This window comes from Mesoplodon densirostris, chromosome 18, assembly GCF_025265405.1.
Source record: "Mesoplodon densirostris isolate mMesDen1 chromosome 18, mMesDen1 primary haplotype, whole genome shotgun sequence".
In the NCBI taxonomy this organism is placed as follows: Eukaryota; Metazoa; Chordata; class Mammalia; order Artiodactyla; family Ziphiidae; genus Mesoplodon; species Mesoplodon densirostris.
This window is the reverse complement of record NC_082678.1, coordinates 14,379,911-14,398,446: the sequence shown is the minus strand read 5'-3', so window position 1 is coordinate 14,398,446 and position 18,536 is coordinate 14,379,911. Positions and strand designations below refer to the sequence as shown.

The following is an 18,536-nucleotide window of genomic DNA, read 5'->3' as shown; positions in this document are numbered from 1 at the left end:
AGAGCCCTTGGCAGGACCTGCTGCCGTGGGCTGGGATTTTCGGAGGAGAGGCCACCTGGGTACCTGCACAGGTCTCCCACCAGGGTGAGTGGGTGAGTGCCCAGAAGGTGGTCCCTGGGACACGTGTGTGGCTCTGCCCCAGGGCAGTGGGGTCTCCCGTGACCTCTGTTTCCTTCCTTGTTGTGTCTATCACTTGAACGTCTTACAGTGAAGATATAAAGACATAATATTCATGTGACAAGCCTCTTCCGTTTTCAACATGAAAGACAAAAGGAGGGAAAAGACCCCCCAGATAAATGGCCCAGCCTGAGGCAGGACACAGGGGGCTGCAAGCTGCCCACGAGGCTGGGAGAGGTGGAACGGCAGGGGCAGCCCAGAAGGCTCGGAGCAAAGGGGGGCTCTGGAGAGCCCAGGACCGAGGCCAGAGGGTGGGGCTGGAGCGCTGTCCCATTTGCTCACTTCCCACACTCTGGGACAGAGGTTCCTTCATTATGGACTCAGGAAGGGCCCCAAGAGGGTCCCCCAAGTTGGGAGACTGGCTGGCATGGGGCAAGGTAGGCACACAGCAGGAAACTCTACCTGTTACTGGTTTGTCCCCTGCCCCGTAGAGCCGGGACCGGGGCTGGCTGAGCTGCAGCACCCCCCCACAAATCTCCCATGCAGTGGGACCCCCTTCTGGGATGGTATCAAAGCAGGCACCCGTGAGAGTCTCCACCCAGGGCCAGGATCGGTCTCCCGGTGGAGGAGGGCAGGAAGTCCCATGCCTCCCCCACCCCCACCCCAATTCCAGCTTAGGGGACCAGTCAGGTCAGACACCCCTCTGGGCCACAGGCCTGCTCCCTACCTGCCCCTGCCCCAGGTGGTGGGTGGCCCTTGGGGGTGCGGGTGGTGGGTCTGCAGAGGTGGCCTGCTGCCCGTGCAGGGCCCCCAGGTGTGAGAGACCCTGTGAGGGGGCCTCCTCTGAGCCTCGGTTTCCGTGGATCCTCAAACCAGAAGGGCCCTATGGGACGCCAGGCCGCTTCTTCCACCCAGCCTGGAGCCTGCCCACTGCCCCCGCCCGCCATGGTCTGGGAGAACTCAAGGTTCTCAGGCCAAGCTCCTGGAGAAATCCTTTATCCAGACCGACTCCTGGACTCAGTTACTTCCCACTGTCCCCGGGAAGGGCAGGGCGGAGGGACTTCCCTTGGAGGGTGCGGGGGTGGGAAGGCCTGGGGGACATGGGGTGGGCCTGGGCGAGGCAGGAAGAGGCCTCAGTCATCCCACAGGCATGGCCCTCTGCCTCCAGGGTCCCTGGAGCACAGCAGGGGCCGCCCTCCATCTCCTGCATGCTCTACCCGCCCGCCTGGGAGTCCAGTACTTCCCTTCCCAGCCCAGAGTCCCCTCCCCTGGCTGGACATGCCTGTGGTCTGGCCGGGGCCCATGGCAGTCCCAGCCTTGCGGTCTGGGAAGTCCCTGGCTCCTGGGCACCTTCGCCCCCTGCCCCTGGGTCCTCTCACGGTCTCCCTTTGACCTGATACCCACCACAGAGGTCAGTTCACACCTTGGTGCCCGGCAGCGCTCACAGACCCTTCCTCTGAGGCCCGTGGCCAGGAGAGGCCTCTCTCGTCCACATGTCTCATTCCCACACGGGAGTGGAGGGAAGGGGAGGGGAGCTGCCAGGGTCCCGGTGGGGCAGCCCCTCCCTCTCCCCCGCTTCAGGGCCATGCGGCCTCTCTGCTGAGTCACCCCGTGTCTGGGAAGCTCCCAGGGCCAAGCCAGGCTAGATGAGGCATCACAAATTCACAAACTCCCCCTGCCTCCCGGGCAGGGAAACAGCTGCCCTGACTCACCTTGGGCCGGGCCCGCAGCCTCCTGGGGCCCCCCAAACCCTTGCAAACCCCGCCAGCCCCCTACACTCAGCCTAATGGGATGGTGAGCCCCCAGGTTCCTGTTCCCCATCCCCTGGGATGGTCCCAAGCTAGGCTCTCTGCCCATGGAGTAGAGGTGACAAGGTGCCGGGGGCCCTGCTGGGGTGGGGGCTGAGCAGTGCAGCCCAGACCACCCACCAGGCACCGGGTGCTGCTCTGCGCAGAGTGCTCTGTGGACGTCCTTCCTATGCAATCCACTGGTCGCCACGGTAACCTGGGGAGGCTTGATCATCCTGGCCTTGGCCACTGGACTTGGGCAGATAGGGTATACAGTGTCGGAGGGTGCAGGTGGGCAGGCTAGAGAGGCTGGCTGCCAGGGGAAACGCCAAGAGTGTCCTGGACCATAAGTGACTGCCTGCATCCCCATGCCGCCGGTCAGGGCCTGACCCTGAGAAACCCTGGGGGCAGGGCATTAAAGCAGATCCTGACACTTCCATCCTCAGGCTCCTCTCGCATGTCTCTCTTCCTCTGCCTTGGTTTCTTTTCTTGCTCACCTGGGAGAGGGCACCCCAGTCTGATGAGGTGGTTAACTGGACCTGGGGAGAAGGTTGAAGAGGCTGCCTGGGGGAAAGGCCGGCCCTCCCAGTGCCACCCAGGGGGTGGGCAGAGCCTGCCGGGACCTGCTGATCCTGGACCTATCCAGGAGGTATACTCTAGCAGGTCTGCCGGCAGCTAAGAGGCCTTGGCCTGGGAGAGTCAGAGCCAGAGCCTCTGAGTCGAAGGCCCGCCCACAGTGCTGCCTGTTTCCTACAGGCCCTGGGGCCCACAGTACGTGGCACCTGGATGGGGGTGGGGGTGAAGGTGGGTGATTCGGCAAAAGTGCCATTCTTGGGGGGTTTGCAGTAACAAGAGGGTGTCAGGGCCTCAGGGGCCCGAGCGGCAGCTTCTCCCACCTTGGCTTCTTGGCTGTTTGAAGACAAAAGCCCAGGGAGCTTGGGCCCTGATAGTCAGCCCTGGAGAAGGGCTTCTTAGTGCTATCCCTGCCCAGACTCACTCTTGCCCCCTGTGTCCACAGCCAGCAGCCGCCTGATGGGGAACTCTCCGGCCTCCTCTTTCATGGGCAGTTTCCTCACCAGCAGTCTGGGCTCAGCGGCCTCTGCGCACCCCAGTGGCCCCAACCCCTCCCCCTCGGATCAGGCCTACCGTGGCTCCCACCCCACCACCTCCCAGATCTGGTTCTCCCACTCCCACGAAGGTAAGTCAGGGCCGGGACTCCCAGCTGCACCTCGCGGCTGGAGCCACTGACTGTGGTGCCCAGGGCCAGTGGTGAGGCAAAGGGCTCCCCCGCTGTGGCTGGCAAGAGCCAGCCGGCAGACCATGCCAAGCACTCTGGCGAGGGGCTGCCTCCCTGTTGAGGAAGCCCCCACGGGGGAGGTGGTAATTGGTTGGAAACAGGGGGCCAGTCTCGCCAGTCAGTGATCCTGGCCAGATGTGCACCAGAGATGGGCAAAGAGGGAAGAAGGAGGTGGGGCCAGGAAGGCTCTGGGGAGCCGAGGAAATGTGGAACACAGCTGGGCTGGCCGGGCAGGGCTGCGCCCACCTCCTAGACTCGGGGAGGCATGGGCTCCAGATGTGTCAGCTGGGAGGGAGGGGTGGGGAGGAGAGAGCTGTCAGCAGACTCCGGCTGCCACCCTGAGAGCCTGGCCGAGAACAGAGCCCCTCCCGGCCCCTTCCTCCCCCTCGGTTGCAGCCTCGTACACACAGTAGGTGCCTCATACGTGTCTCAGGCCTCGTAGCTGGCAGAAGGGCCCCTGCAGACCCTTCTAGGACCTTGGGGCTCCCCTCGGCTTTTCCAGGGAGGGACAGAGCTCCCCACTGCCCAGCTCCCCACTGTCCGCTCAGCCCCTGGGCACTGTGACGTGGGCAGAGGCCCTGGGCCCCAGTGTCCCCCCCACCGAGGTTGCTGGTATTGGCTCGGCCACCACAGCGTGGGAAGGGTTAAACCCGACAGCGGCTGGCACACGGAGAGGTAATTGCAGTTGGCAGCGGGCACAGAGGGCTCTCCGCTCCTGGCACCGGCACCGCCGTAACTCAATGACTGCTGAGCAGCGGGCGTTGTGTTTGCAGAGCACGTGGACCCACACACCGCGCCCGCTGCCACCCGCGTTCCAGGCGGGGAGATTAGCGCCCAGTGCTGCTGGAGGGCGAGAGAAACTTCTCTTTGTGCAACAAGAAAGGGGCTGTTTTCCAAACAGGACAGGTGACGAGTGAGGGACAGTTGTTAAAATAATCTGGGCTTTAAACGCCGTGTGGAGCGCACATGTTGGGCAGGCGATAAGGAGCAGTCTCCTCCCCGGTGGAGGGGAGGCCGGGCTGGCCCTGAGGACCCAGGTGGGCAGAGCAGGCTCCCTGGCCCAGACATCTCTGCTGCCTGCTTCCCACCCCTGCCTCTTAGCAGCCTCCCAGGGGGAGACCTGGTGCAACAGGCCCTGGTTCGGGGCTTCCTGGGCCGGCCACGGGTGAGCCCCACAAGCTCATTGCACCCCTCGCTCCCCTGCTCTTTCCAGCCCTTCTGCCTTCTGTGGCTGCCAGGCACACTCCTGGCCCTGGTGGGAGCATCTGGCTCCCAGGACGTCTGTGGGAGGGAGGAGAGGGCCGATTGCTGTGGCGAGGGCAGGGGATGCCCACAGGAGCCATGTGGGACCACCTCGACTGAACTAATGGCCACTGCCGTGCCCCGGCCCAGCCACAGGTGTGTGGGCACAGCCAGGCTGGCTGCAACGGTGGCCCCTGGTCAGGGTCGGGCTGGCAGAGCTCTGCATCAGGAGACATAAATCCCCCGCCACTCGGGCCTACCCTTGGGGACCTTGCTGGCAAGGAGGGCAGTTTGTGGGCCGTGCCACCTGCCCTGGGCCCCGGGGAGAAGGTGCCCCTGTCTTGCCCCTCAGGGGCTGCTGGAGAGAGGCGGGTGGGAGGCAGCCTGCAGATAGCACCCTCAACGGCCTCCAGACACTCACTTCCCCCGGCCAACGGCTGCCTTGGCGGAGCTGCTTGTGGGGCACCCCGCTGCCCACAGCCACAGCCTCAGAGCCACCTGGCAGTGACAGTTGTCACCACCCAGTGGGGTGGGACCAGCGTGGGGGTAGCACCCTGGCTGTGCCGGCCCCCTACCCACCCTACCCATCCTGCATGTTGGGGAGGCAGCTGCTTCGAGGCGAGGGCAGCCTGAGCAGCCCTGAAACAGCCCTGGGTCCTCCTCAGGCTGGACGTGCCCACGGTCTCACGGGGGAGGGCACGCGTGTGGGGCACTGGGCTCAGTGGTCAAACACTGGTGGATGCAGGACAAGGGGAAGCACATGGGGCCTCCGAGCCTCCCACCTCAACACAGCCTCTGGAACACGGGGTGGGTGGGGAGCAGGGCCCATCCGGGGCTAAAGATGAGTGTGGGGGAGCAGCAGCCCCGGGGGAGAGCACCCCAACCTGCCGGGTCCCACCTGAGGTAGCTAGTGCATCTGTCCTGAGGACCACACCATCTCCCAGGCCTGTGCCTCGGTCTCCCCCTCACACTCTCCCCTTCTCTGCCTCCGGTTAGGCTGCCCCGCCTGGGATCCCCTTCCTACGGGGTTCCCCTGCCCTCCGCCCTCTGCAGCCTTGCTCCGACAGGCCACGTGGTGTGGCTGCCTCGCTGTGAGCTCCCAGCGTAAAGGCCGGCGGGCGGGCGGGCGGGGCTGGGGCGAGTGGCAGCGCTTGCTGGCTGGCTGCCCTGGCAGCTTGCCTGGCTGCTAGTTTGACTGGGTGCCAGCTGGCTCCCTGCGTGCCGGGGCCTGTTTCTCTGCCGTGTGTGTTCAGGGGAAAGGGGGGAGAGGTGGGCGGGGGGCACGCGACATGGCTGGAGAGTGGGGGCTGGCAGGCACGGTGGGCTGCCTGGGCGGGCTGCTCAGAGGTCTGACCTCATCCTCATCCTTTCACCACCCCCAGGATGGGTGGGAAGACAGGTGCCCGGCAAAGCCCGCTTGCCGCCCCCTCCCCAGTCTGGGGCTGGTCAGGGCTAGGCCCTTGAAGGGGTTCTTAGCTTAAGGGCAAGGAGGCCAGGATGGGCTGGGGGGATGTCAGTGGGAGCCTGGAGGGGTATGGGCCCAGGCGCCTTTCCACTCCAGGCAGGACCCCCCAGCTCTCCGTGGGTGGACCCAATCCACCATCTGTGGGACAACTGCTAGAGCAGGGGCCAGAGCTTCCTGCTTCCCTGGTGGAGCAGCTGGGATGCAGGAGAAGCACCCCGGAGCTGGAGGAGCCGCCCAGGAACATCTGGCCTGGGGCAGAGCTTGTCTGTCCAGCCCTTGGGCCTCCTGGCCCCCCAGGTTCACCCAAGTGAGGGGTCCTGCCAGAGACTAGACTTTCCCTTCTGGGGCCTGGGGTAAGGGTGGGCGGCGGAACTGGCCCAAGGCAGGGGTGAACCAGTGTCCAGCCAGCCTGCCCTGGGTGGGTCCTAGCGGGGGTGGGATGCAGCACAGCTGGTCCTCTTGTCAGCAAGCCTGGCCCCCTCCCTCCCTACCCCACCCCCGGCGGCCTGGTGGGACCACCCACAGGGCCATGAAAGGGGATTCTGTTCCTGGGGGTTCAGCTGGGGAGGGATGGGGGCCAGAGCTGCTGTGCTCCCACAGCCTGGGCTACTCATGGTCTCTTGTGCCACCTGGAGGGGGAGCCTCGAGAGGCAGCAGGCCCATGTGCCAGCGCTGGCCGTTAGCCTAGCTGGCCTCTTGGTCAGAGCCGCACCCGCCCCGGCAGCCACTTCTCCATCCAAGGCTGGGCTGACCTCCAGTGAGGGCAGGGGCTGCACCAAAGAGCCACTGGGCACTCCCCGCTGTTCCCGGCCCCCCAGCTTCCCTGAGCCCTGTCAGCTGTCCCTCTGTCCCCCTCTGTCCCCTCTGAGGCTTCAGGGCTCACCAGGGCTTCTGGGAGCATGTCTGTGTGAGAGACAAAGGTCCCAGCCAGTGTCACCATCTATGTGTGGTGACACCGTCTAGAGGAACCCTCCACCAGCCCTTCTCTGAGGCAGGTCCCTGCCCTGGACCTGGTCCTTTTCCCCCAGACCCTGGCAGCTCCAACCCCTTCTCCTGGCCTCAGTTTTCTTGGTGGCCAAAATGGCCTCTGAATCTGCCCCCACAGGACCACTGACGATCACTTCCCCCAGCCCAGTGAAGATGCCCCCATGTCTAAGCGGCACCCCTCTCTCTGCCCACCTGTCCCTGCCCATGCTGGACGGGAGGAGCTGGGTCAGTGGGAGCAGCTGGCTCCTCTGAGATCTTGGGACAGCATGGGGGAAGGGCCCGAGCTCCCCAGATCCAGATGTGGGGATCAGGGCTGCCCTGCCAGATGGGCCCTCTCCCGCCAGCTTCATCTTAGCCAGAAGGAGGCCTGTCCCGTCTGGACCTCTGACCCCCTCCAGAGCCTTCTCGGGCCAGCCCTCCCTGCCCCCTCCCTGTGACCTTGGCCCCTCACTTGGCCTTGCCTCAGCCCACCTCCTCCTCAGGGTCCCAGCCTCCAGGGACCCCTCTGTCCTTGCAGGTCCCCTGTAGCAACTGTCCACTGCTGGGCCGGGGGCCTTGGGGCCTTCCTGGGCTGACATTTGCAGCAGGGGTGTGTGTGGGCAGCCCTGGGTCTGACTTGGAGAGGCCTGGTGTCACATCTGGGTGTGGGGCTGGCTTGCATTGTTCCTGTGGCCCCAAGCCCAGTGTCTTAGACACCCCGGGGTGGTGGTGGGGGAGGCGGGGCTTGGAGTGCGCAAGAAGGCAGGGTGCGGAGCCAGGGGCAGGAGGTCTGGGCAGGGATGGCGTAAGGGTTCCCTCCAGCTGAGCTCCCTGGCAGTCAGAGCTGCTGAGTGGGGTGTTCGTGAGAGTTTGGGGGGTCATGCCAGCTTATTCCCAGCTCCAAGCTCTGAGATTCTGATATCTTCTCCATCTTTTGTCCTGCAGCGAGCCCTGGGCCCCAACCCTCCCCAGCCGGCAGGGACTGCTGCCGAGCCCTGCATCTCTGCTCTGTGCGGCCTGAGCCCAGCTCCTCCCTGCGCAGCACGTGCCAGGAGCCCAGGACTGTCCACAACCGCCTGGCTCCTGGGCTAGCTGCCCGCTGCTTTTGTTCCAGAGGTGCCCGCGGCAGCCTGGCACCTTCCCCCGGCTCTGAGCCACTCCTCCCGGCCTGGGAACAGACCGAGGCTGCCAGGCCCAAACCTGGGGTGACTGGGGGTCAGTGTGTGTGCGTGGCGGGCCGACTCTGATGGGATGGAGTGGAACAGGAATCATCCTGTGCCACCCTCGGGCCCCCACCCACAGCCCCCAGCTGTGAGAGGCTGTGGCCTGGCCATTCCCTGAGGGGCCCAGCTTCCAAAGCCACCTTCAGCCCCAGAAAGGGTCTCACTAGGCTCCTCCCAGCAAAGCCCAGGGTGGTCGATCCTGGGAGCTGCACTTTGATGCACAGCCTGGACACCCACGGGTTCTGACCACTGAGTGTGAGCCTGAGGGGGCTTATGGACAGAAGCTGGAGTGTTTGTCAAGGAACAGGGAGGACATGGGGAGGGGGCTGTTGCAAGGTTACCCACTTCAGATACTAGAGCAGGGGTGGTGGCAAGCGTCCTCCCAACTTGCTGCCAATGCCCCTCCTGTACCCAGGGCAGACATTATTAGTCAATCGCAGCACTTTCTAAACTGCATGTGGCTGCAGCCTCAGAATCCTTCTTAATCCAGCATTCTGGGTGGTCACTATCGTTTAGTAGTCTTACGCACCACAGTCGAAACCCATTGGCACCCTGAGTGAAAGGGGTGTCACATGGGAGAGAGCCAGCACCCAGTTAGTGTTGGGCATTGGGTCGGGGCCCCTAGCCTGGCACGTGTGGCAGAATTCAAAATGACAGGAGTGTGCAGGGCCCCAGGAGCAAGGGTGGTTTGCCTAGGTGTCTGCGGGGATCACTGTGGGTAGAGAAAGGATGGGATCTGTCAGGGCTGGCAGGACGTGGGTGGGGGGATGGCGTGGTTTGGTGGGGCTCTATCCAGAGGGGCTTTTGCCTCTGCTGAGCCCTGGAGGGTGGCCCCGACCCAGAGGAGATGGGTAGTTGAGATGGTCCGATCCGGGTTTCCCAGAGCCTGCCCAGTATGGCTGGCTATGTAAAAGGATGGTTCCTGGCCCCAGGAGTTGGGGGCTCAGCCAGTCATGTTGTGGGCAGCTGCCCTTGGGACCTGATGCCAGAACCCTGCCTGCAGCCCCTGGCCTTAACTCAGGGCTCAGTGGTGGGGAGAACTTTCTAGCAACTTGAGCCTCCAGGGGGGTGGCAATGCCTTTGTCAAGGTGGCATGGGGGGCAGGGGGCATCCCTTGCAGAAGGCCTTGCCCTCTTGGGTGTGCATACAGGGAGCTGGGGCAAGACCCTGGTAGCATGGGGGTGATTAGAGCCCTGTGCGTCAGGCCCCTGGAAGAGTTTGCTAAGCCTTCAGCATCTGCACTGAGTTCTGTGGGCCTGGGGCTGGGGATCTCGAGGGACCCTGTGGTGGGAGGTCACCTGACCCCCCCCACCGGGGATTCTGGTCCTCTGTTGGCTGGCCATGCACCCCTCCCCCAGGACCTGGCCAGGAGCACTCCCACCATAGGGGATGCTGGGGGCGGGGTGCCGGGGCGTCCCAGCAGCCCAAGGACCTGGTCTGTGCTGCCCCTGCCCAGTTCAAGACTGCTTCCACTTCATTGCACCTCATTAGGTGCTGATGGCGTCAACCTTTTGTCCTCCATTGCCACCTATGTCACAGGATTGGGTTGTCTCCTGGCAACTCAGAGCGTGGGGCCAGGATGGGGGCCATCCTCAGTGAGGTGTTCCCTGAGGCCCAGGGCCTCTCCCCGGAGCTCACCAGGGGCCTCCAGGGCTCCGAGGGCAGCGGGGCCCAGGGATACAGCGTGGGCTCGCGTGTCAGTTGGGGTGATCACAGTAGCCCGACCTCAAGGGGTGTGAGGGCCTGGGAATGACAGGGTTCTGGACCACACCACCCCTGAAAGAGTACTGGGTAGAGGAACTCTGACACCCATCCCCTGCTCCCTGAGCCCTCTCCAGAGCCCCGCACTACAACCACGTTCTCCTCTGCAGAAGCCCCTTCGAGAACCAGGCATCCCCTAGGCTGGACGCAGTGGCCCTGGCTTCTGGCTTCTGGTTTCAGAACAGCTGCTCTGATTCGTGAAAATCATTTTTTATTTTCTTCTTCAGTTCAGAGAGTACAGTCTTGTTGGGAAAAGAAAGGGTCCTTTCTGTGGCTGAGCTGGAAGGACTTCTCCCCTTCCTCCCTCTCTGCCCCCCACCCCAGATACCCGGGCCTCTTTCCTCACACTCGCCCCGGCCGCCCCACTCAGCCCTGGCCCATGCCCCCTCTGCTGCTGCTTCCGTCTCCCCCAGCTGCTTCCTCCTTCCTCCCTGAACCTTAATTCCCCTTCTGGGGTCCCAGAGGGTGGGGCTTCAGGCAGGCTGGAGATGGGGGAAGGGCCCCTGGTAGATTTCTGTCCCCTCATCCCTGGCCACCATCTCAGGGTCAGAAGTGGAAGGACGTGCATGGCCATCGCCCTCCCACTGCCCCCAAAGGGTGTGGCAGGAAGGAGCCCACCACTTGGCCAGCTGAATGCCTGCTCCCCAGAGGGCGGGTGGGCGGGAGGCCCAGACCTCCCGAGGGGTCATGGGGGTCTGTGCCTGGGAAACGGCGTCTGGGAAGGAGGAATTTACAGACTTCTGTTTACCAAAGCGAGGCCCCGTAAAACATTTAACAGCAGCCAATTAAAGGGGGACAGCTGTGGTGGTTTAACCACTCCCCGTACTACACACACAGGCCTCTGCCCCCCTGCCCCGGCCCGCCCCCACCCCCGTCCGGCTCTCGGCTTTTGTCAAGTCTTCCAGGAGCTGAGTTTAATCTAGGGAACATCTGCTCCAGATGTGTCTCTGCACACAAACCAGGCCAGTTGGCCAGGCTCTCCGAACTCAGCCGTGCCCTCGCAGGAGGGGGCTGCAGGGGGACAGGCCTGGGGGGCAGTGGGCACCTTCCCTGAGTCCTCAGATGGGCCTGGGATGTGAGCCCCCAGTGGGGAGACGTCTTGGGACTTCTCAGAGCTTTCACAACGTGCGTGCTGGTGGAGAGCCTCCGAATGGGCCGTGTTTTGCGTGGAGCACCTCTTGGGGATAGTGTTCTACAGCTTGACCTCAGACCCCCTGGGCTACAGAACATGACTCTGCGTCATTAGGGCTGAACGGTGGCTGCTGCCGAGGGGGCTGCCAGGATCAGGGTGCAGGGTGCGCCATTTGGACTGGGGGCCTTGATCCTGGGGCATCCCGGAGTGTCCCTGTTTGATGCCTGCCCATTTCCCGTTCTGAGTGATACTCCTGGGGCTCCTCGTCCATCTCTACCTCTGAGCTGGGTTCCACAGCCCCACCCATGCTGGCATAGCTGCCCCTCAGCCTCAGACCTGCCAAGGGGCCTCTGGGCCCCCCATACTCACGGTGAGCTCCAGGGCTGCCCCCCATGCCCCCCCACACATGCCCCCAGCGCTGAGACAGAGCCGACCTTCACTTTCCATCTCAACAGCTGCAGCAACATGGCAGGCCGGCCTCCAGCCTCTGAGGGCCTGGGGGCCTGGAGGTCTGTGCTATGGCTCTGAGCCTCCCCTTCTGGAAAGGTGTTTGTCTCGTGTATTCTGTGGAGTGGAGCGGAGCGTGCGGCCACGAGTTGCCACAAGGAGTTCCACTGAAACAGCAAAGGGCTTCTGTCCTAAAAGGAGTTTGGGAAACAGTTACTGCGCAGGTTCACACGGAGCTCCCTGGCTCAGACTCGCCCGTAACTTCAACACGACGCACTGAGTGGGGCGCTGGCACCCCTTCTCCCCAGGCGTGGGGCTCGCAGCTCCCTTGTTTCATGGCACAGTTGTGACCTTGTTCAAACACTTGCCCTGCGACCTGCGCCTTCCCCTCGGGGACTGATGCCTCAGGGCCCTCCTCCAGCCCCTCCATCTCCCTGTCCCTGAGGCCACTGCTCCCTGGGGAGACCCCGTGATTCCTACTCCCTCGTCAAAGCCCAGGAGCCCCAGAAGTCAGGTGGGAAGCCGCTCCCAGCAGCCAGTCACTCTTGGGACAATCATGGGGTCCCCAAGACAAACTCTTCCGGGACTCATTTTCCATGGGGAAAATGTTCAGAGCATTAGCTCAAAGTGTGAGTTGTGGAGTAAGACAGCGTCCTGCCCACCCCAGCCCAGCCGACTCAGCCATCCCAGCTGCAGGCCCTCCACCCACCCCTGACCCCTCACTGCTGGGCCTGGTGGGGAAGGACCAGCTGTGAGGAGCCACATTCCAAGTGGCTGGTAGCTCTGGGCATCCAATAGACACACCTCCTCTGGATGTGCCTGGCCAGGATGCCAGTGCCTGGATGGGCCTCCCCGGCCAAGTGTTAGTTCTGTCTGTCTTCATCCCTTCTGGGGGGCAGGGTGTGTGTCCCAGGTGGCCAGAGCGAGGTCCAGGGTGTGGCTGGTGTTCCTGTGTTGGGCAGGGCCAGGCCAGGAGGACAGTCCAGGCCCCTCAGAGGGACAGAGAGGGGCCTGCTTGAGTGACTGGGAAGCTCCAGGGAGGGTCTCAGGCTGGGGACCAATGCAGGGAACTCTCCTGGGGGTGATGCTGCCATGGCTGGGCACCAGCTCCTTTTGCAGATCTCAGAGCACAGAGGAGGCCCGGCTGGTGGAGAGCCCCATACCTGCGGCCTCCAGCAAGGCAGAAGCCTGTGACACCCAACTAAGTCAGCCCCAGGGTGTGGGTCACTGACCCCAGAGCTGTGCTCACCTGGAGGCTATGGATGGTGCAGGCCCAGGTGGTGTCCAGCCCTGCCCCTCCTGGCCAGAAGCTCAGCCAGGGCTGCAAGGGCCTCTGTCCACTGCGTGTGACCACCGCGTCTCCCTCCTCCCAAGACGCTCTCCAGAGCCCCTTTTGTTGCCCTGCCCCAAAGCTCCCGCACTGCTAAGTGCTGCTGGGTGAGAAATCAAAGGCCCCCTCCTCCATCCTCCACTCTCTCCCCAGCCCATCAGCAATTCAATTTGTGCCACACCGGAGGGATGGTATTAGTCGAGTCAGAGTTAATATGATGTATTGATGGGTTGATTTCCCACCGGCGGGCTACACGCACCAGGCTCCACGGGGCGTCGCTCCCAGGCCGCCCGCCAGCTTCTCGCCTCCCTGGGGTCAGGGCGGGTGCAAGCCTGGGGCCTGGAGGTGCCTCTACAGCTGTCTCCTTGCTTCTCTAGCTCCAGGGTACCCCAGATTTTCAGGGAGTCTGGCATCCACCTTCCTACCCATGAGCCACTTGGATCACCATGGAAACAGCAATGTTCTCTATGGGCAACATCGTTTCTATGGAACCCAAAAAGGCAAGTGCCGGCGTGGGGCCGTGAGGGATCGCGTGGGGCCTGGGGCACAGGTCATCCTGGAGGGGCGGAGGGCAGGGCTGGGGGCTTCTGGGGTGCCAGGTAAAGGTGGCCAGCCTGGGTGAACCCTCACCTCCAGGTCTCAGGCCACGGCAGGGATAGGGGCTGGAGGAGGGTGGGCCTGCTTCTCAGGCCCCTGGAGACTTTGAACTGCGGGGCCCAGGACCACAGCCAAGCAGCAGGTTACATGCCGGGGTCAGGCGAGCTCGCTAAAAACACAGCCATGCTCCCTGAGTTCTCGTGGCTCAGATGGAAGCATCGCAAACAACCGTGGCCCTGAGGGGTGGCACCCAGGTCCCTCAGCACCTGGCCTTTCGCTGTAGCACCCCCTGCCCCACCCCAGCAGCTCAGGGGTCCCAGGGACATCGGGTGGGGGTAGGGAAGGCCCCCAGAAGCCTGTACTTCCTGCCTCACCAAGCTAGGCAACACGAGGCCCAGGACCCACCCCACACCTGGGCCTGAGGCCAAGACAGGGCAGGGGAGGGGTGGCGGCTGCATCAGGGAAGGGGGGCAATAGTGTGCGCCCAGCAGACAGGAACGTCTCCTACCCTGTTGGCAGGAGGTGTCGCTGGAGAGGGGATGCTGAGGTTGAGGCTTTGCTGATGAGAAGGTGGGGTTGGTGGAGCTATGGAGAGGGCATTCCATGAAGAGGGAGGGCATGCTCACGCCGTGCACACACACACACTCACACGTCTGTGTGCAAAGGCCCAGCCTCAAGGAGCCTGTGGGAGATGTAGCCACCTGGAGATGAGACAGGTGTGGGGAGTGGCCTGAGGCCTTGGTGCCCTGTCTCCAGGATTTTTCTTGGTGGGGTGACATCTCATTTGCATTTTATAAAGACCTTCCGGGGGTGGTGCCCAAGAAGCTGGGGCAGAGAGACTTTTGGGTTAGTTACTGTGTTTAGATGACAAATAATGGACTTGAATGGGGACTTGGGATCCCACGGGAGACCTGAAATGGGCATGAGGGTCAGGGGGGTCCCAGATAACCCCCCATTTATGGCCCAGGCTGTAGGAGGGCGGCGCACCTGCAGAGGAGCAGTTCAGAGGGGAGGGGTGAGTTCAGCTTCCATGCAGAGGGACTGGGGGACCTGCCTTCCCAGGGGGTGACTGGACATTCATGGTGGGGGGTCAGCGCCAGAGAGGCAGGTTAAGAGGTTGACCCAGGCCAAGGAGAGGGACCACCCGGGTAAGGAGGGTGGATAAGGACAGAAGCAGCTCCGGAGAGCCCAGGGAGCCCCAAGATCAGGGCTCTGAGTGGGGGTAGGCTTCAGGTGGCAGCAGCTAAGCAGGAGAGAATCCTGAAGGGTCTCATGGGAGGAAGGGGACCCCAGAGAGGTGACCCTGCGAGGCAGGTGGGGGGCGGGTCTGTGGCCAGCCCTCCTGCCCTTCCACCACCTTCCCCAGCCCCTTCTCACAGCCTCCCACTCTGTGACCTCAGCTTGTCTATGTCCTGGAGCCCATCTTGCATCTTTGTCCAGGCAGGGCAGTGGAGGCTATGGAAGGCCTTGGCCCAGCCCAGGGCTGGCCAGCTTTGATTGGTGCAAGTAAGACCCTGCCTACAGACAGGGCCAGGAGAGCTCCCCAGCCCCATCAAGGGTATGGAGAGACGCTGGACGCTCCCAGGGAACCAAGTCTCCTCGGGGTTGGAGGCCAGGTGCACTGCTGCCCAGAGGACAACCCCCCGCAGGCCTCGGGCTGAGTACCTCAAACTCCCACATCAGCCCCGATGTGTGCTGCTATTTTGACAGTGCTTGTCAGGAGCAAGCAGGTGGTCCCAGCCCCAGAAATCGGACCCAGAGCTAGGGACCCCCTCCAGGGTGTGGGCCACTGGCTTCCAGGAGCACTGGCTGGTGGCCTCTGGCTTTCAGAGTGTTGTGGTGGAGCCCCACCCAAGAACACTTTGGTTTTGGAAATTGAGCTAATTAGGTTTAGCTACACTCTTCCCCCTTGCTTTAATTAGCAGGAAATTGACACGTAAGTTACATGACTCAGGACAGTTTTACAAGTTCCAAATGTTTCTTTTGTTCCCTCTCTGCTCCATGCCATCCAGGGCGCCAGCTGGGTGTAGATGGGGTTGGCCCCCCAGGGTCCCCAGAGACAGGCTTAGGGAGCTATGGGTGTCCCCAGGGCTGGCTGGGGACCCAGGTAGAGAGCAAGGCACCCCAGGTTGAGGGCCCATGCTGGACAGCAAGCCATGGCCCAGCACAGGGAGCTGGGGGTACACCTACCACCCACCCAAGCTGGATGGGCCCAGAGCTGCAGAGGCATTGAGAGCCCATAGTGGACTAGGTGGGGACGGCCATCTGGGACCATTTTCCTTTCTTTAAATGATCATCCTAGCCCCCCAGCCTGGCTGGGGGCCTCCCAGGGTATTCAGGAGGTAGGTGGGCCGGGTCCTTCACACCCGGCCCCTTCTCAGACACATACCTGCCCTGGGCCTCACTTCCTCCTGGGGGTCTTAGCACTTACAGGGGGCTACTAAATGCTGTCCACTTTGCTGTCCACAGCGCACGGTCGTGCTTGCAGGGGCGTCTCTCAGACAACTCTCCACGTGGCTGGGCATCTTGAGCTGTGTAGTGACCACATCACACCACATGCTGTCCACTTAGCCATTCCCCAACTATGAGCCCACAGCCTCCGTAGCTTTTAAGGTTCTGACGGCTGTTTGTAAAGACCCAACCAGTTTACACTCCCCCAGCATCGTGTGGGATTGGGTGAGATGCCCGTGGCCCCAGACCTCACCCCATGGCTCTGGTCAGGGCACACTGCCACCCGCTCCTGGCTTCCCTTCACTAATCTCCACGGGTACAGCTGGGCACAAGGGCTGGGCTCTTTGCAGCTCACGTCTCCTAGGGGCTGAACATAAGTCAGAACCTCTGGGGCATGGGGAGTCAGTGTTTAATGGGGACAGAGCTTCAGATTGGGACAATGAAGAATTCTGGAGATGGACAGCGGTGAAGCTGCATCACACGAGTGTACTAATTACCACTGAATGGCACACTTAAAAATGGTTAAAGTGGTGATGTTTACGTCACGTGCATTTTACAATTATAAACCTTCCTCAGAAAGTACCAGTGGGTCGGTGTCAGCTGGCAGTGGGGAGGCACCTGGCAGTGTCTTGGGGGCACTGAGCCCTCCAGCCCCTGCCCCGGGCTTCCCGGTGACCTCAGCTCACTTGGCACACAGATAACTTCTACCTGCGCAACCTGCCGCCCCAGCCCACGCTCCTGCCCGCCAACCACAACTTCCCCAGCGTGGCCCGGGCCGCCCCCGGCCACCCCATCGGCTCCTGCAGCCGCGACCGGGGCGAGGCCGGCCACCTGCAGAAGGGCGCCAAGGAGTTCGACCGCTTCCTCATGGGCAAAGAGAAAGCCGGCAAGGCGGCCGAGGGCAAGGAGCGGCCGGCGGTGGAGGAGGACGTCGTCAGGGGGCGGCACAAGCTGGTGCTGCCCGTACCAGGGGACTCGCACTGCAAGGAGGGTGGCGTGGCCCGGGGTGCCTGCGAGGGCCGCCCCAAGCACCTGGCCTCCTGCCTTCTCAACACCAAGGTGCTCGACGGTGAGCTGGGCAGGTCCACGCTGGCCAGCTGCGCGGGGGGTGTGCTGGGGCGGCCGGGTGTGGGCGTGCCGGCCTCTGGACGCTGCACCAAGGAGGCAGCCGGCCCCGTGGAGCCTGGGCCAGCCTTCGGCGAGTGCCTGGAGCGGAGGCAGATGCTGCACCACGCCGTGCCCTACACGGTGCCGTCTGGCCTGCCTGCCGGGCCGCCCCCACCCCTCAGCACAGCCGCCGGCTCCTTCCCCTGCCTGCAGCTGCATGGGGGCCCGGATGGGCTCTGCCCCCTGCAGGACAAAGTCCCCCGGGACCCGAAAGCCAGCGGGCCCACCTTCGTGCCTTCCGTGGGACACCTGGCCGACAAGAGCCGCCCGTTCCAGGTGGCCGAGGCCTGTGCCGTGGCGGGTGAGGGCAAGGACCGGCACCTGGATGGGGCTGCAGGGCCTGACCGTGCTGTGCTTTATGGGGTCTCCTATGCCCACCTGAAGGCCGAGGGCAAGGGCGAGCGGCGGCCCGGGAGCTTCGAGGCGGCCCTCAACCCCCGGCTGAAGGGCCTGGAGTACCTGGACGGCGCAGGCCCCGAGGCCCCCTTCCCGGGGCTCCCCAAAGCAGGTCTGGACAAAAGCGGCTACTTTGAGTTACCCGCCTCCTCACAGGACTGTGCCCGGCCAAGTCACCAGGACCCGTTGGGCGGGAAAGTCACCCAGGCCTGCTGCACTTTAGACAAGACTGCCAGCAAGGAGACCCCTGTGGGCGCCCCCGGGGCCCAGAAGGTGGCTCGCATCCGGCATCAGCAGCACTTGGTGGCCCCCGAGGTAGAGCCAGGGGGCAGCGGGGCCGAGGCCAAGCGCAAGTCTCTGGAGCTGGCGTCTCTGGGCTACGGCGGGCCGCCCCCGCCCCCGTGGAGTGTCCAGTCGGGCCAGGGGGCCACCGTGGCCATGAGCGAGGAGTGCAAGGCTGGCGCCTACCTGGACCCCTTTGGCGGCACCCTGCAGCAGGCCGCCCTCCTGCCTCAGGACCTGCCCGCCCCACCTGACGAGGTCTCGGCCATGAAGAACCTGCTCAAGTACAGCAACCAAGCACTGGTCGTTGGCCAGAAGGTGCCCTTCGTGGGCCTGGGGGGCCTGAAGGCCAGCTGTGCCCAGCAGGACGGGAAGTTCCCAGCCTCCAAGGGCACGGGCCAGGCCCCCGGCGACATGGAAAGGCCCGACTGTGCCCGAAGCCGAGAGCACGATGCTCCGCATGGCGATGGGGAGGTGCGGCAGCCGCCTGTGGGCATTGCGGTGGCCTTGGCCCGGCAGAAGGACACGGTGAGCCGGGCGGAGTCAGCCTACAGTGCCAACACAGGGCGGCAGGGCCGGGCAGCCCCCGCCTTCAAAGGTATGGCCCCTCCACAGAGAGGGAGGCGTGGGGCCGTGTTGCTGACCTGCCCTCATCCGTGCACCTGAGGCTCCCAGGGCTGGGCCCTGGGCCTTTGCGCCCATCACCTCCCCATGTCTCCAGGCCCTCCCAGGGCTGCCCTGCCCTGCCCCGCCCCTTCCCTGTGAGGGCCACGGGGCAGGAGACCTTCTCTTAGTTCGTCAGCCCCCCAGCTCGAAGTAGGGTTCCTGCTTGCTTTAGCTGCTGGCTCCCTGGCCGCCCCAACCCTCGCCCCTTTC

The 18,536-nt window shown here is 63.7% G+C and overlaps 1 protein-coding gene across 8 annotated transcripts in view; it reads left to right on the top strand.

Annotated features, from left to right (window-relative positions):
- BAHCC1 (BAH domain and coiled-coil containing 1) overlaps window positions 1-18,536 on the top strand; it is a 54,577-nt gene that overhangs the window by 16,654 nt on the left and 19,387 nt on the right. For 7 of the 8 annotated variants that reach the window (XM_060080351.1, XM_060080352.1, XM_060080355.1 and 4 more), the window contains exons 2-4: window positions 2,923-3,102; window positions 13,145-13,267; window positions 16,513-18,258. In XM_060080351.1, coding sequence (XP_059936334.1) covers window positions 2,923-3,102; window positions 13,145-13,267; window positions 16,513-18,258 — 2,049 coding nt within the window. Of the gene's footprint in view, window positions 1-2,922; window positions 3,103-11,841; window positions 11,952-13,144; window positions 13,268-16,512; window positions 18,259-18,536 lie in introns of those variants that run through there. The other variant, XM_060080356.1, reaches the window with a different exon arrangement.